Here is a 16,447-nt window from a genome sequence, read left to right on the forward strand (position 1 = left end):
AAGAATCCGAGAAACACTGGCTCCATATGGACCGTAGCGTGGCGGGAAGGACGATCTGGGACCTCATCTGGCGTCCAAAACACGATAGGCCCAAGAACACCTACATTAGCACCCCTACACGCACCACTTTGAAAGTCTGGGACTCTGTGGCGACTCTAGATGGCTGGTCTTCCTTTCCCTCGCCCTTTACCCCTATCCACTTCAACTTGGCTTTCCCCCCTGCACTCCAAGAAGGACCATTTGACACCTGGAGGGAGGGAGGTTGTTTGGCCTTGACTCACCTGTTCCACAATTACGAACCCCTCACATTTGACAATTGCAAGAGAGATTATGGGATAGAAGACTCTGAACCGTTCCACCATACTCAGATGATACACTGGGCGCTTGGTCCTCAGGTGCGCAACGGGGCGACTCGATCCCTCACCAAGTTTGAATCCTTCCTAGTCAAATCCTCAAGTATGAAAGGGGCCATTTCCTTTCTATATAAACTCCTGCTATCCACATCACCATCCCCCTCGACCGCGATACATGACAATGTGGGAGGGCATGACCCAACAGGACATTACCGACTAGGAGTGGACTCGTATATGGTCAGATATTTTCAAATTTAATCCATCTGCAGATTTAAGGGAAGCGCACTTAAAGACAATGATGGATTGGTATCTCTACCCATCTAAACTTGCTCGAATCTGACCGGGAACATCAGATAGGTGCTGGCGGGGGTGTGGTCTCCTGGGAGACTTTCAACATATTTGGTGGGACTGTCCCTCTATTAAACCCTTCTGAGAAGAAATTCTAGCACAAATGAAGGACTTACTGGGGTACCCTATACCGACCTCCATGGCTGAGACTCTGTCGGGTGTCCGAGACCCTATGCTGGAGCACCAAACCAGGGCGGACAAGAGGATCATGTGGCTCTGTATAGGGGTGGCTAAAATTACGATCGCAGCTGCGTGGAAGAAGAGAGAGGCACCGGCGATGTCCTTGTGGCACTCCCGTCTCTGGAGGCTTCTCAGTATGGAGCGCATGTCCGACATCTTTAGAGGATTTCAAGAACTTTGAATTCCGGTGGGGCCCATTAGTCACCTTCCTGTCTCGCGGATTACCCTCAGCGGTCTGCCCGCCCACAGTACGGGCTTTACATCTGTTTCAACTCTAAGTACACCTATTCTTGCGACATCATTTTTGGACCAACGCCACCACCAGGGGGGAGGGGGGAGGGAGGGGTACTTGATGGGGGGGGGGGAGTTCTGTTTCATTGTTTGCCTCATGGTTGCTACCAATGGTTTTTCTCACCTATCTTTCTCTTTTTGAGCCCCAGGGGGCGATCATTATTCCCTTACGAGCAATGGACTTTGCCCACTGATGGACCCATCTGAGCACAAGCTCGTCCTCAGGGACGTTGGAACCAATTGCACTGCTACTGACATTCATGCTAAGAATGGCTTAAGGGAGTACCCGTATTTCTTCGAAACTGTAACCTGTAAATAGACTTGTACATTGGGACCAGGGTACGTGAACCTAGTGCTTGGGGTTCCTTCTTGCTCGTTTGACCGCATTCCTATGACCAGGTCGCCCCTGCGTGGGAACATGGGCGGATTGTGCCATGAGTTGTTTACAAAAATTAATAAACATATCTTTGACAAAAAAAAAAACAGGGTGGGACATGGTCTTCTCAACTGTCACACCTGTCTCGGACCACATGGAACTGGCCTATTCAACAACACACCACAGGGGCGGATAACGATTTTGCAAACCTGTTCAGCAGGTTGCAGCAACAGACCCTCAAGGGGGAGCGCCATTCACAAGTCCTCCTTCCCTACTTTCAAAAGTGAGCGTATTCACAAATTGAATTTTTTGCCCTAGCAGAAAACACAAAATGCCCAAACGTAGTCTCCAGGTACCCACACCCACTATCCAAGGGTAACTCACTATGGAGGAGTTGGCCAGGGATATGTGCCTATGATTTTGCACCTTTCCCTCTCATTCCTTATTTTGGTTTGGAACTCAGGCAAACTTCTTTCACCATGATCGTTGTAGCTCTCACTTTGGCACATCAGCTTTGGTTGACAGCCCTACTAGATCTCTCAGCAGTTGTACATGAGAAACTCCACAACAGACCCGGCCTTCTCACTCAGAATAAAGGACAAATCGGGCACACAGACCCCAAAACTCTCCATTTAGCAGTTTGGCTCCTGATGTTGTAGTTGTCCATCTTAATATACCATAAGAATGCATGAACACTCTCAAGGAAGCACACAGGCCCACAACTAGAGCATGCGGTGCTGCAAAATGGAAACGTTTTGTTTGCTACTGCCAACTCAAACAAATTGATCCTATCAAAGCAACAATGCATTATCTTGTACCTACTTAATTTGTCAAAGGCTAGTTTACCCTACTCTTCAATTAGGCTACACCTTCCTGTGATGGCTGCTTATCTCCGAAATAGACGGCATCTCTCATTAAAGCGTTCATGGAAGGTCTTACGGGTAATTTCTCCTAGAGTTCCCCCAGCACCCTCTTGGAACCTTAACATTGTTCTCATCAGAATCATAGGTCTCCCTTTGAACCTCTTCACTCGGGCCCCTTCAGGGTCCTTCATGTAAAGTGGCATTCTTAGTTGCCGTTAAGGAGCTCCAGGCTTTAACTTTAGAAGAACCATTCTTCTAAATTCGAGTCAAGCTGTTTCTTCATACCAGTCCTAAATTCCTACCTAATGCAGTCTCAGTTTCAGCTCAATCAATCCATTGAGCTCCCAGTTTTTTCCCCCTCACCCTAATTGTGTTGCCGAAAGAGCTCTTCATACCCTAGATGTAAAAAGAGCACTCTTGAGGAAAACAAAGCAACTCTTTGTAGCCTTTTCTCCATCTCATGAAGGCAACCCAATATCCAAATTGGGCATCGCCAGATGGATAGTCTAATGTATTCAAACTTGCTACATTAAAGCCAAAAGACCTTCACCTGTTAATCCCAGAGCACATTCCACTTCGTAAAAAGAGAGCCGCAATGGCTTTTCTAACAAATATTCCCATAGCTAACATTTGTTAAGCAGCTGCATAGTCTACCTCACACACATTTACCAAACACTACTGTGTGAATGATTTAGCGTGCCTGCAAGCGAATGTAGGTCAGGCAGTACTTCGTGCCCTTTTTCAAGCTACTGCAACTACCACAGGCTAACCACCGTCTCTTAGGAGGGACTGCTTTACAGTCTAAGCAGACCAATGTATCTACAGCCACACATGCCATCAGATTGTTACTTGCCCTGTAAGCATCTGTGGCATGTAGTGCTGTAGATTCCCATGTGCCCTCCCTGGACACCTGTGGCCTTTGTAGTTGGATTACATACATATGTTAATACACTTACATTTAGCATAGACATCACTGTACTTCCACATTCTTTACACTCCTTTCTCAACTGCCTGTGGATAAACAATCTAACAAAGGAGTTGATGCCCATGCGCAATATTACATAGAGGAGTCACCCGGTCTTTGTGACTCAAAAGACTTCTTTGAAGAAAACCAACTTGCACAAATCCGAACCCAACACTAGATAGCAGGAGTAGTCGGAGCATGTGAAACTACAGCACTACATGCCACAAACAGATGCTTCCAGGGAAAGTAAAAAAAACCTTGTTTTTAATTGATTGCATGAATCCATCTCACACTTTCAACAGTGAAGAAATTTGATATAGTCACTGCTGTTCATTTTTGTGGGAGTTCATATGGCCCCACCCCGTTTCTGTAATAAAGGGTCAATCAATAAGGGTGTTTAAAGCGCGCTACTCACCTGTGAGGGTCTCAAGGCGTGGGGGGTGCAGCTCCGAGTCAACCGAAAAGCAAGGTCTTTAGGCTTTTCCTGAAGGTGTGCAGAGTAGGGGAGCATCTGATGTTGACGGGAGCTCGTTCCAGGCCTTGGCTGCGATGTAGTAGAAGGTTCTTCCAGCCGCTCTGGTTCTGCGGATGCGCTGGGGTTCTGCTAGGGCGAGGTCGGCGAAGCAGAGGTTTCTTTTGGGCACGTGGAAGGAGACTCTTTCGTTGAGGTATTTGGATCTGGTGTTGTGGAGGGATTTGTAGGCGTGGGTGAGTAGCTTGAAGGTTCCTCTTCTCTACGGAGAGCCAGTGGAGGTCTCGCAGGTGTTAGGTGATGTGCTCATGTCGTTGGATGCCAAGGACGAGTCTGGCCGCAGTGTTCTGGATGGTCTGGAGTTTGCATAGCAGGGATTTGTTGATTCCAGTGTAGAGGGCATTTCCGTAGTCCGGTCTGCTTGTTATGAGAGCGTGGGTGACAGTCTTTCTGGCTTCGGTGGTGGTGGGGGGGGGGGTGGAATCCACTTCAGGATCTTGAGGAGGATGCAGAGGGTGTTGAATCAGCTGGAGGCGACGGCGTTAATCTGGCGGGTCATAGTGAGGTAGGAGTCGACTATGATGCTGAGGTTCCGGGTGTGGTCCGTGGGGGGTGGTTGCCGAGGGCGGTGGGGCACCAGGCGTTGCCCCAAGCTGAGGGGGTGGGTGCAAGGACGAGGACTTCTGTGTCCTCTGAGTTGAGCTCCAGACAGCTGCTGCTCATCCAAGCTGCAACGTCTTTAATTCATTCCTTCCTGGAAGCGGAGGCTGGTGGTTTGGGGGTCCTTTGTGAGGGAGAGGATGAGCTGGGTGTCGTCACCGTAGGATACCAAGCTGAGTCCATGCTGTCTCAAGATGGCAGCGAGGGGGGCAATGTAGATGTTTAAGAGCGTGGGACTGAGCGATGATTCTTGGGGTACTCGCAGTTGATCTCTGTGGGTTTGGAGAGGAAAGGCGGGAGTCTGATCCTTTGGGTTCTGCAGGCGAGGAAGTAGCAGAGACAGTCGAGGGCGGTTCCCTTTATGCCGGCGTCGTGGAGTACCAGATATCCCAAGGGTCTGTTCCATTGAGATAACCAGTACTCCCATTCCAAACCGTTATATATTCTCCATCCCCCCTCCCTCCAGTCCACCCGCCCCTTTCATACCTTAGTGATCTTATCACCTTCTCCCCCCTCAGAGACTGCCCTTTCCGCTTCCATGGACGTCATCATTCCAGCTAACCACATTTGCTTGATTGTGTGCAGTTAACTGAATTGCTCCCATTCTTGCTGTGCCTCTTTTTACCAATGCAAAACCCAGAATTCAGAACAGCTGTTGTATTTTATTAAGAGCAATATCACATGGGATCCATAAGAGCATGACATGAGGGCTACTCGACACAGTGATCTCTAAGACTGTTAATAAATAAAATTCAGCTGTTATTATGAACCAGTATATTCAGATCGGGAGGAGGGGGGGGCATTCCCATATAGAATGAAAATGTCCTCTCTTTCCATTTTGTACAGTTTACTCCTATTAAAGCTATTCTAGTACAACCTGTGGAGTACTTTACATTGGTTTAATCTCAGCTGAGCTTTAATCACTACTTCCTGTGGGTGTGTCAGTGCTGCCTCCCAATCTGTGTCTTTTAATTGACCCAAATCCACTTCCCATGCTCCCCTGAAATTTAGTAAGTTGCCAGGCCTATTGTTAAAGAAAGTTTGAGTTGTAAAAGAAATGGCTTAACTCATAAACTCTGCCTTTAATACCCTACCTTCCAGTGGTTGCGATGGGGTAAGTCTGTCCAGTCCTCCCTCTCCCTGCCCCCCGGGCATGCCTGAGCTGTAGAACTTTATATGATTGTCTGCCCCAATGGCCTTGGTCGGCCCGTCAATTCTCTTCTAAATGGTTTCCATACAGATACTGAAGATAGGATAGTGGTTCTATGTAGACCTGTCCGGACTTGCAGTTGGGTCTTTGTTTGAGGTGAACCCCCACAATAATTAGCAAGCATACTGCTGGATGGATGTGTTGGATGAGGATCCCATGTACTGGGGGGCTCCTCTAGGAAGCCCTCCTCTATTCCCGGTACCTGCCTCTCAGGGTCTAACGGCAAGCTAGTGCGGCTGCCGACCGCCTACACAATTCTGCCCTCCTGCTGCTGAGCCATGCTCAAGCAAGGGAAAGTGGAACAATAAGTTTCCTGTCGCAGGGAGGTGTGAAAACCTTCCAGACAGGACTTAGTAAATTGGACTGTGGTGGGGACGCTTGCCAGCACCACCAGACTACTTTGAAGGGCACATTTGGTGCTGTGCTTGCTTACTCCAGTTGGCCATTGGCTCCTGCTTTGGCGTGAAACTGGACAAAGGACACGGAAGTATCCTCCCCTCTGTCCAACCCCTCCTCTGGGAGGGACCCCTGAATCGTCCCAACCCTTTCCCTAGGGTACTTAAGGGCTTGCCTGTGGGTGGCTCTTCAAATTCGTCGCGGGACAAGATTCAGATCAGAAACCACTTCATTTTTAAACCGTCTGGGCATGTTGGACTTCGCTCTGGGAACCAAGACTGCAACTGGAAGACTCCTGGTCTCGTCGTCCTGCCAGTCTTCTGTATCGTCTGTGCCTGTGCTCCAACCAGTTTCTTCTCCAGGCCTGTGGGCTTCAAAGACACCCGAAGGAATCTCCCTTGGAGGGAAGGAGTCACGCCCCTGCATCTGCAGGCACCGCAACTAAGCTGATGTGTCTGCTACTTCTGACGTCCTACAGACTCCGTAAGGCTCAGCAACACAGTGGGTGGTTCTGCAAATCCTCGAGGCCAGCACTGTCTTTTACAAAAAGAACAATTGATAGACAGAATGCATAACAATGTCATACATTCACCCCAGTACAGAGATCTGGGCCTAAATCCATCGTTTTTTTGCTCGCCATTCCAGTTTGGACCCAGCCATATGCAAATCAGTCTTGACCTTGCGCCCAATGGGACCACTCCTGCCCGAACTGCCAGGCCAGATCCTCCCTGGACTGGAGACAAGCATCCTAGGACCGGTTTCGGGCTTTCAGCCCTCATCAGCCAGGATAGCTTGACTCCAGTGGCATGGAGAGCACAGGACTCACGTCTGAGCTTACCCGTCCCACTCGGGGTGACAAATGTGAAAAGAACAATTGATGGACAGAATGCAGAACAATGTCATACATTCACCAAGTACAGAGATCTCGGCCTAAATCCATCGTGATTCTGCTCACCATGCCTTTCCAGTTTGGACCCAGCCCTGGACTGGAGACAAGCATCCTAGGACCGGTTTCGGGCTTTTTGGCTTGGCAGTTCAGGCTGGACTGTTCCCATGAGGCACAGGGTCAAGACTGATTTGCATATGGCCAGGTTTAAACTGGGGTGGCATGGAGAGCAAAAGAATGATGGATTTAACCCAGATCTCTTGACTGGGGGTGAATGTTTTGATTCGTTCTGCATTCCGTCCATCAATTGTGTGTCTTTTGCTTTCTCGCCCTAAGTGCACCAAGTATGCCCAGACGTGGGTCCTGGGCTCAGTGTGCTACTGGAATCAAGCTATCCTGGCTGAAGAGGGGTGAAACCCCGAAACCGGTCCAAGGATGCTTGTTTCCGATTGAGGGAGGGCCTGGCTTGGCAGTTCAGGCTGGACTCTTCCCATGAGGAACAGGGTCAAGACTGATTTGCATATGGCCACGTCTGAACTGGGGTGGCATGGTGAGCAAAAGAATGATGGATTTAGCCCAGATCTCTTGACTGGGGGTGAATGTTTTGATTTGTTCTGCAGTCCGTCCATCAATTGTGTGTCTTTCCCGGCACTGTCTTCTCAGCAAGGTTGAAGTCCGCATCCCTCGTCTGAACTGCTGGAGCTGTGCCCCTGTGCACCGCGTCGACTTGCCGTTGACAAGGCTTGTTGACTCTGCTCCAGAGATCTTCGGGATCCAAGAAGCTCCACCCTCCAGCATCTCCTGCTATCAAGATCTTCTTCCTCACCACATCCTCTGCACCGTGGTCCTGCATCATTGGTGAACAGTTCAAGGTCCTCCTGCGACTCCTGTGCTTTCGGCTTGTGGGTCCTCTTGTGGGTCATCTTTGGTTCGAGTGGGCTCCCGTGCTTTCTCAGGGCCTGCTCTGACTCATGTGCTTGGTTAGTCGCTAGGACCTTGCTGTTCCCGACACTGCACCTTCTTCATTTTCCTCATCTGTTGCTGCTGTCAAGGTTTGTTGGTGCTTCTGCCGTAAACACACACTCCCTGGCTTTCGCCTTCCGACGTTGGACAGCTCTTGGACGACTCCTGGTCATCCACATCATTGCCAAGTCCTCACAGCTGCAGTGACAAGGTCACCATCAACTCTCCTGCAGTTTCGTTCACCGGTGATCATTGGTCTTCCGTGCCTCCTGGTCACTCCCGAGTGGCAAAGGACTCTGTCGCCTCTGGTTGTAGGTACACCTCTTCAAGAATCCACCCTTAGATTCCACAGGACTCTTACACCTTCTTCGCCAGCGGCATCTTCCCTGAAGTACTCCATTGTGGTCTACGCCTTTTTCCGACGTCACATTGCACCTATGCACCTAGCTTCCCTGGTGTAGGTTTTCTGGATCCTAGGTTATCAACAGGTGGGGTGACTCTCCAACCTTCCATATTCCACGGGGTTTCTTCAGGGTTCTCTGTGAAGGGTCCTTCTTGAAAACTGCAACCACAACTTCCCCTTTGACTTGTATTGAGCATGTGGTCCACTCTGCTAATGGCCTCTGTAGGGTTCTTGGGTACTTATCTTGGGTGGTTCCTTAGGTCCCAAGCTATTTTAAGTCTTCAGGGTCCAGTCTCGACTCTGGTCACGGTTCGCATTCCACCGTATTAGTATATGGTTTGGTCTCCTCCTGGAGAAGACTGTATTTGTGCTACTTACGTATTCTACTATTGAAGTATTGTGTGTAATGTGATTGTATCTCAGGGTAGGAGATATTGCAATGTGTTAGGGAGTGTTTATGATAAGAATCTTTATACCTACACTGTTTCTTTTTTTTTTTACTTACACTGCATGATTAGCGCTGGTAAAACGAGCTTCTTTATGCTCCTGTACTGAAGGCTGCTCTCCACAGCTACCACTTAGAGAGCTTTCTATGTTTGTCTGAGATCACTAACATCACCATAGCGGTTGTCTGGATTAGCGCAGGGTGCTTCATATGTTTGCACCATATACTAAGCCAGCCTCCTACAGCCACCCTCCCCAGTAGTGATAGCAAAATCTTCCCTCAACGTTTAACATCTTATTGAAATGCTCCGAGGACTCACCCCCTCCTGCCCCCATATTTTTTTCCAATACATCAGATTGGTGTGGTGTGATCTCGATGGCCAGATATCTGAAACTCACTCTTGTCACAGTAAGACCATGTGGCACTGTCCTGACATCTGTCCAGTCTCCCGTTTCTTATAAAATAGACTTGTTTCACTTTATTTTATAACTGGAGTATCCTTCAAAGTTCCAAAAGACAGATAAAATTGCGGACAGAGACCGCATGGGCTTAGAAAGAGTAGAGTAGGAGTAGAGTAGGACATCTTCTGCGTACAGTGAAATCTTCTTGTGTTCCCCGGCAACCTCAGGGAATACCACTATATCTTCAAGCATCTATATGCAAAGGGAAAGTATCAGCAGGGACAATGGGCGTCCCTTATGGGCGTCCCTTATGGGTGTCCCTTATGGGTGCCCTGTGCTACCCTTACCTCCAGCATGTGCTTTCCATACATCAAGATTACCCGGCTGTGAAATTGAGAGAAAGTAGGTCCAGTCGAAAGAATACCAATTCTGCATGGAACGCTATAATGGTACACTTGTCATTTTTTTCTTGTCCTTCCATTTGCGCAGATTTCTAGGTTTTTCTTCATGCATCTTGGTTCGAGTCTGAGCGTATTAATCCTGTTTCGGTTGCTTAATATCTTTTGAATACATTGGCTGTTTTTCTTCATCACTCTTTTAAATTATTGCTACCAATGGTGGTGAGCTGAACTTGCTAGCTTACCTTGTTTAAGTGCAATCTAGGCACTTTGTTTACAGTCTAAGCGCACAACAAAATCATGAACTCGCCTTTCCATCGCCTACTACTGTATTTCTACAATGACAGAAAACTATTTCTTCAGATTTGCTTTTGGTAACTATATCATCCTCATGTTAGTTATCCGCATTTTCATGCATGTAGATATTTAACAGCCTTTCTGTTCCCCTATCATTACTAAATATTTCATTAGATTTGAAAACTTTGTTATTTGTAAACATTATATTAATTGCACCAATTTTAACTCTTAGGATAACAAGGTACACCTGTTCTCTATACACGGAAATTCATTAAAAGATGATGGGAAGACCTTAGAAGCTAAAGGACCAGTTACCAACCTTTCTTACTCTCCTAATGGTGCCTACCTTGCTGTTTCTGATGCAAACAAGGCTATTACAGTTTTCGCTGTGGCTGACGGATATGGGGTAAGATTTAACTTATTTTTATATGCAAGTATGGAGGCATGACTCCCTAAACATTTTCAGTTAACATCTGAATGATATAGGTGCTGAAAGTGATTGTTGAGGACTTTGGGGCCATTTACATATGACCCAGTTTTCTCTCCCCCGTCTCCCAAGAGTCCTCCCTCCCCAAACACCTCCACTCCTATTTACACCTGTGAAGAGCAGTTGATAAATGGAAGCGTTAACCTGCATATAACCGAGAATTCTATTCAGAATGTGAACCAGAAAAACAGGGCAGCATAGTCATTATGCTTTGTTTCAGGACTAACTCTGGATGGGGATGCCAGTTAGGAAACTGTAGATACTATTGTGTGATTTGCACTCTTTAACACAACTAATAACTGGCATACAGTTTTCTATATGTGCGGTCACCCAGATTTTGGGATGGGAGAGATGTATAAAACAGTAGAAATAACTGAACCTGGCCCTCTGTAGGGCCTTATCTGCTTTGACCTGACCATGGCCTAGTAACACTCACAACAGGATGCTGCTTTGTGGGACAAATAAGGTCATCTCTCAGATGTGAAAGGGAAATTCAATTGCAGCAGTGGTCTCAAATGCTGGTCCAGAATGGCCAGATATTATGCAGATTATAAGGATATCAATATGAAATACATTTACATACTCAATCTGAATGAGAATGTATGGCTGTGCTCCAAATCGAGCATGCTTGATATCCAGGGGCTAGATAAAATGTTTTGAATTATATGGCTGCTGTTTAAATAATCATGTTGGTGCTCTCGTGCTGCTCCTTAGATGCATTCATAAATGCATTTGATATTTATAGTCTCCTCTGTCACTATTAAGTCAAAGAACATCATGTCTACTCATTTTATCAAGCATTGTTTCATCTGTGCAGCTTAGAAATGCCCTTTTAGTTACAGAACACTTAATGTAGATGAATGCTTTTTTATTGTAATTAATATACTTCTGGATGCGTGTCCTGCTCAAAGTAGAATAATGGAGGCTTTCGAGTATAGGAACCTACTAAAGAGAAAATAGTCTACTTTCTGCTTGATCTATACATGGAGATGAATCTCCTAGTTTATGCGCAGGAGTACACCCGTTAAGATCCCTTCAGCCCCAAAGGGATAATGGGTGCAGCACCCCCTTCATAGAAAAGGAGAACAGACCGATGTCTCCCACACTCCTGAGGTGTTATGAGACATAAGACCCTGCCAGAAAAACTATTATCTGAAGGGGCTTGGGGGGTGGGGGGAGGACAGACACTGGTGATGGTATTTTACAATATAAAAATTAGTACTATGTTCTATCAGCCCACACATCTTATGTATCCGTTTCAGAAAGTGCCCTCTTTCTGCATTGTTGCCCTCACTTTTTGCTGAACTGCTGATGTGCTTTGACTGAGTGTGCCCTGGGCTCCTGCTATTCGGGCACCCAGGGCCTATGTTCTTTCCTAAAACTGCATTGAAGCCTAAACCGAATCGGCATCTCTGGCCACAGGTCAGCCCCTGGTAAATGGTACCTAGGGCACTGTGACCAGAGAAGGCTTCTAAGGGCTGCAGGACTGATTGTGCCACCCTTAGAGGTCCTGTACCTTCACACTCACACACTGCCTTTGCAGGCTGCGTGTTTTGGTGCAGAACAAAGTGAAGAGTCGACATGGCACACATCTGTGTGTGCGATGCCTACAACCCACTGCCCTGGCATACGTCAGTCACCCCTCTAGCTGGGTACACTATACCAGTGGTGAGGGTACAGGTGCATGAGCCATTATAAGTGCAGTGCTGCCATTAAGTTGTTGTAGTACTTTCTTCTATAAAAATTTATCATAAAAGTAGAAGCATTTCCCAAGTACAAACAACCCATAAAATTCATGAAACAAGAATACAGATCATAAATACAATAAAAAGACTTATATGCAATTAAAAACCCGGAGGGACTAAAATACTATGGCAATAGAATTAGGTACAATTAATCAGGATTAAGTTTTATTTGTCTCACACAGATTGTTCTTTATCAGCTTTGTGCAGATCTGCCAGGCTTTTCCCAGAAATTTTGCAATCCCACATACAATGGTCAAAGATAATACATCTGTTGTGAGGATGCACAGGGCCTTACTATGTTGTCTAAAGCCCAGATCTCTTCATATCGGCTTCAGCCATCTACTTCTGGCCCCCTTATAAGCTTTACAAGCAAACAAAAAGTGGGATAGAGACTCTTTAGGGCATGGACAGCATGGGCAGGTAGCCTGATGGTGCTGTGAAGTTTTCCAATTCTCAGTAGAGTTTATTGGTAATGTTCCGTGCCTAAACTTTAAAAAAAGAGCTCTATCTCTGGGGGATTGGATAAAGTCCAAGAACGGTTCAAGCTTTCTAACAGACTTGTGATCCAGAAATTGGTCAGTTGGAGACCCCCACTTTGGCCCCTGTAATTCCTCCTTCTGCATCCAATCCCAGTACATTGTCTTGACATTCTGTTTGGGTGGGGGGAATTGGGACAGCCAAGACTCACCCAGCCCCATATGTATGACCAACTGCCTCAACTTGCTCAGCCACCAGATCTTGTTGCAGCTGTTCAAGTTGATAAGTTCGTCAAGCACCGCTGCATAGTTAGCCAGTTCTGGTGACCACCTTAGGCGCACCCAGAACAGTAATGGACGAAGGCGAACTATGTCCTTGATTGAGCGTCTACCCATGTCAAAAAGAAGGGGCTTTAAAGGGGTTGAGACTGGAAGGGAGACTAGATCTCTCATGAACTTATTCTCTGCTCTGACCAGGTCTGTGATGTTCTCGAACCCCCACAGTTCCGAACCATAGACTGCTGAGGCCAGTGCCTTCCCTTCATATACTGCGAGGGCCGGGGCTATGGGTCTACTGATGGAGCCTCGTTGGTCTTTTCGAATGGCTCCCGAAACTCTCTTGTGGTTTAAAAGCATTTTCACAACATGGGAATTCCAATTCATTTTGTTGTTAACTCTTATTCCCAGGTAATTGAATGCCTCAACCACCTCTAAGGGAGACCCATTGAGGGAAATATTAAGCCTTTTTAATTTTTTAGATGAAGACAATGCTATCAGGTTTGTTTTGGAGGTGTTGATAGTTAATCCACACAAAACAAGCTAAACCTGTCCAGGAGTTCCTGGAGACCCAGAGGTGTTTTAGACATCAGGAGGGTATCATCTGCGAAGAGGAGGGTTGGTGTTTTCTCCCCCGCCAGGACTGGGGCGTCGGCAGGGTCCTCCCTCAAATGGTCCACCACCCCATTCACAAAGAGAGAGAACAGAGTCTGCGCCATCACACAGCCCTGGCGGACCCCTCTATTCACAGGAACCCTCTGTCAGCTCTCCCTGACTCCCCCATCTAATTTTGGCGTAATTGCCCTCATGTAATCTCTTGATTAGCTGCCATTAAGAGTATACGGTGCTGGGAGTTTCATTATGAACTCCACAGTACCATAATAGCTACACTGAAAACTGAGAAGTGTGGTATCAAACGTTTTAGCACATTACACCCACACTGATGCCAGTGTGGGATTTAATAAAATGCTCAGAGGGTTTCTTAGAGATGCCCTCTGAAAACGAACCCACCACTAGTGTCAAGTCTGAGTGGCTGCTTTCAGCTGCCACCACCAGACATGTTTCTGGACCCCTAGGTCGAGCTCCTGCTGCTCTCTAGGACCTGAAAAAATGCACATCCTGGGATGAGGTGCCAAGCCTCCTCCACCAGGATGGGCAGGGTACACGAGGGGGAAGCTTCAAAGGCTTGCCGCCTTTGTGACCTTCCCCAGGCCACTTGCTGCTTTCAGCAACTGGTCCCCACTGGTTCTGAACCCCACTTTGGGCAGGAGATCCAGCAGGAAAAACAAGTGAGGAAGAGGTGTGCCCACCCATCCCTCAGGTAGGGCAGGCGAGGTGAAGCACAACTCTCAGTCCCTGCCATCTTGTAGGTGGGGGACTCAGCCAACCAGGGACAGGCTCATGCCCCCTCCTACTGGAAGGTAGCATAATTGGGGGTTTACCCACCCCAGAGAAGGAACCCATTGCTCCCTACATTTTACCTACCTGTAACACCCCTAAATCCAGTATTATGGGGCACCTCTGAAACTTGCTTCCTCAGTTAAGAACCTGCAACAAGAAAAGAAGGACCGAACAGCTGTGCCGACGCTAACAAGAGGAAGACGCCCACTGACTTGCCCCCAGTCCTATCCGGCCTGTCTCCACATCGAAACCCGCTCCTGCAAAATCCCTGTGTGTCCTGCAGTCAGCAACCTCGAAAACCCTGGAGGTCCTGCCTGCCTTAAACCACAAAGACTTTCTCTCGTGAACACCGGATTTGTTAATCTTCAACCTCTGGCTCCGGCCGGACACTGCAAATTCGCACCACTCTGCACCCGCCGTCCACGGCCCAAGATCAAGTGGGCAAACACCACAAGGAGGTCCCCCCGGCGATCCTGATTCGAGATCCGGTGACCCCTGACCTGCCTCAATCCTCCAGCCGACTCCTGCAGCCTAAATCCGGAAGGTCCCCCCAACTGCGACCAGGAGCTGGTAAGAAGATCCGTCCCCAAAAGGCACCCCTACACCCGACGCCTCACAGCCTTGGGTGGCCAAACCGACTGTGCCTAACCAACCCTCAACTTACATCTCAAAGTGGTGGTGTCACCCAGAAGACCCAAGTCTGAAGTGCCTTTGCAAACTGGAGGTTCCTCCATTGCAAACAACTGGGCGCCCGACATCGAAACAGCACCCTGCACCCGGCCGCCCTAAACATAAATTGTATTCTTTGAAAGATTGGCAGCCAATGAAGGTCCTTTAAAGCTATCAATGTTTAGATTCTCCGCTGACTGTTTAGAGCCAGTTTGGCTGCTATAGTTTGAATGCTTTGCAGTAATCCAACCTGCTCAGTATTACACTCCTCACTACTTGTGACCTGGTAGTAGTGGGCAGCAAAGGAAGGATTGTTCGTAAAGCTCTGATCAGAGAGAAACAAATGGCCACGGTATTATTAACTTGTGACTCCAAATAGAGGTTATCATCCAGCAGAACCCCCAAATTGCGTACTGTTTTAGCTGGAGTCAATAGTTTATCTGTGGGGGTGAGTCTAAATTCAGAAGGAAGGGGACGGACCATTTTAGTCGTGAAGCAGTAGACCATCTCTATTTTGTCTCAATTGAATTGCAAATCGTTGTTTCTGAACCAATTTGTGGTACTTTTCATACACTCCTGTAATTTGTCTAGAGAGACTACCTGGTCTCCTTCTAGAGAAAACACCAATTGTGTATCATCTGCATAGTTGACTACATCAATGTCAAAGGACTTAATAATAGGGATAAGTGGGCGCCGATAGATATTGAATAAAATTGGGCTGATTGCTGATCCCTGCGGTACCCCATGGCACACAGGAGTCTTTGGGAATGTAAAAGGTGGAATTGTCACCGGCTGTTGCCTGCCTGTCAAGTATGATTGCAGCCATTTCAGCGCCAATCCTTTCACTCCAATATTCTCAAGTCTCTTCAACAGGATGCTATGGTTCACCATATCAAATGCAGCCCACATGTCCAATAACACCAATATGGTCGAACTGGCATTGTCGGCCCGCATTCTAAGATTGTCGAGTACTGTCACTAGGGCAGTTTCTGTTCCGTGCCCAGGACCAAACCTGAATGGTGCCTCATCTAGTAAACGATTTTCTTCCAGGAATTGAGAGATTTACTGACTGCTCTCGCCAAAGTTTTTTCTGGATATGGCAACAGGGAGATGGGTCTAAAACTTGATGGACAGAAAGGATCAAGTGTGGGCTTCTTAAGTAGCGGGGTCACCATCGCCTGCTTCCATTCCTCTGGGACAATTCCTTTATACAGCTATTTTGCAGCAGATCTGCCATAACCGAGGAGATAATTTGGAGTTAAATTCTTTCCATATTCTCTGCGGAAGAGGATCAAATGGCGAGCCAGAAGACACACTCTGAGCTAATTTATTAAATAATTCCTCAGTTGGAATTTGAAAAGACTCCAACAATGTTTGCTGTGGCCTATCATTTGCCTCTTCCTGTTGCTCGATCACCTCTGTTATAGATAGGTCTTTTTCCACATCCAAATTAGTTTTATTATTTAAATTGAGACCATCAATCTTAT

General features: G+C 47.3%; 1 protein-coding gene across 1 annotated transcript in view; it reads left to right on the forward strand.

Moving 5' to 3' along the window:
* WDR1 (WD repeat domain 1) overlaps positions 1-16,447 on the forward strand; it is a 347,127-nt gene that overhangs the window by 295,452 nt on the left and 35,228 nt on the right. The window contains exon 13 of the mRNA XM_078678473.1: positions 10,139-10,312. Coding sequence (XP_078534599.1) covers positions 10,139-10,312 — 174 coding nt within the window. The remainder of the gene's footprint in view (positions 1-10,138; positions 10,313-16,447) is intronic.

The sequence above is a fragment of the Lissotriton helveticus genome, chromosome 2_2 (genome assembly GCF_964261635.1).
Source record: "Lissotriton helveticus chromosome 2_2, aLisHel1.1, whole genome shotgun sequence".
NCBI classification, from domain to species: Eukaryota; Metazoa; Chordata; class Amphibia; order Caudata; family Salamandridae; genus Lissotriton; species Lissotriton helveticus.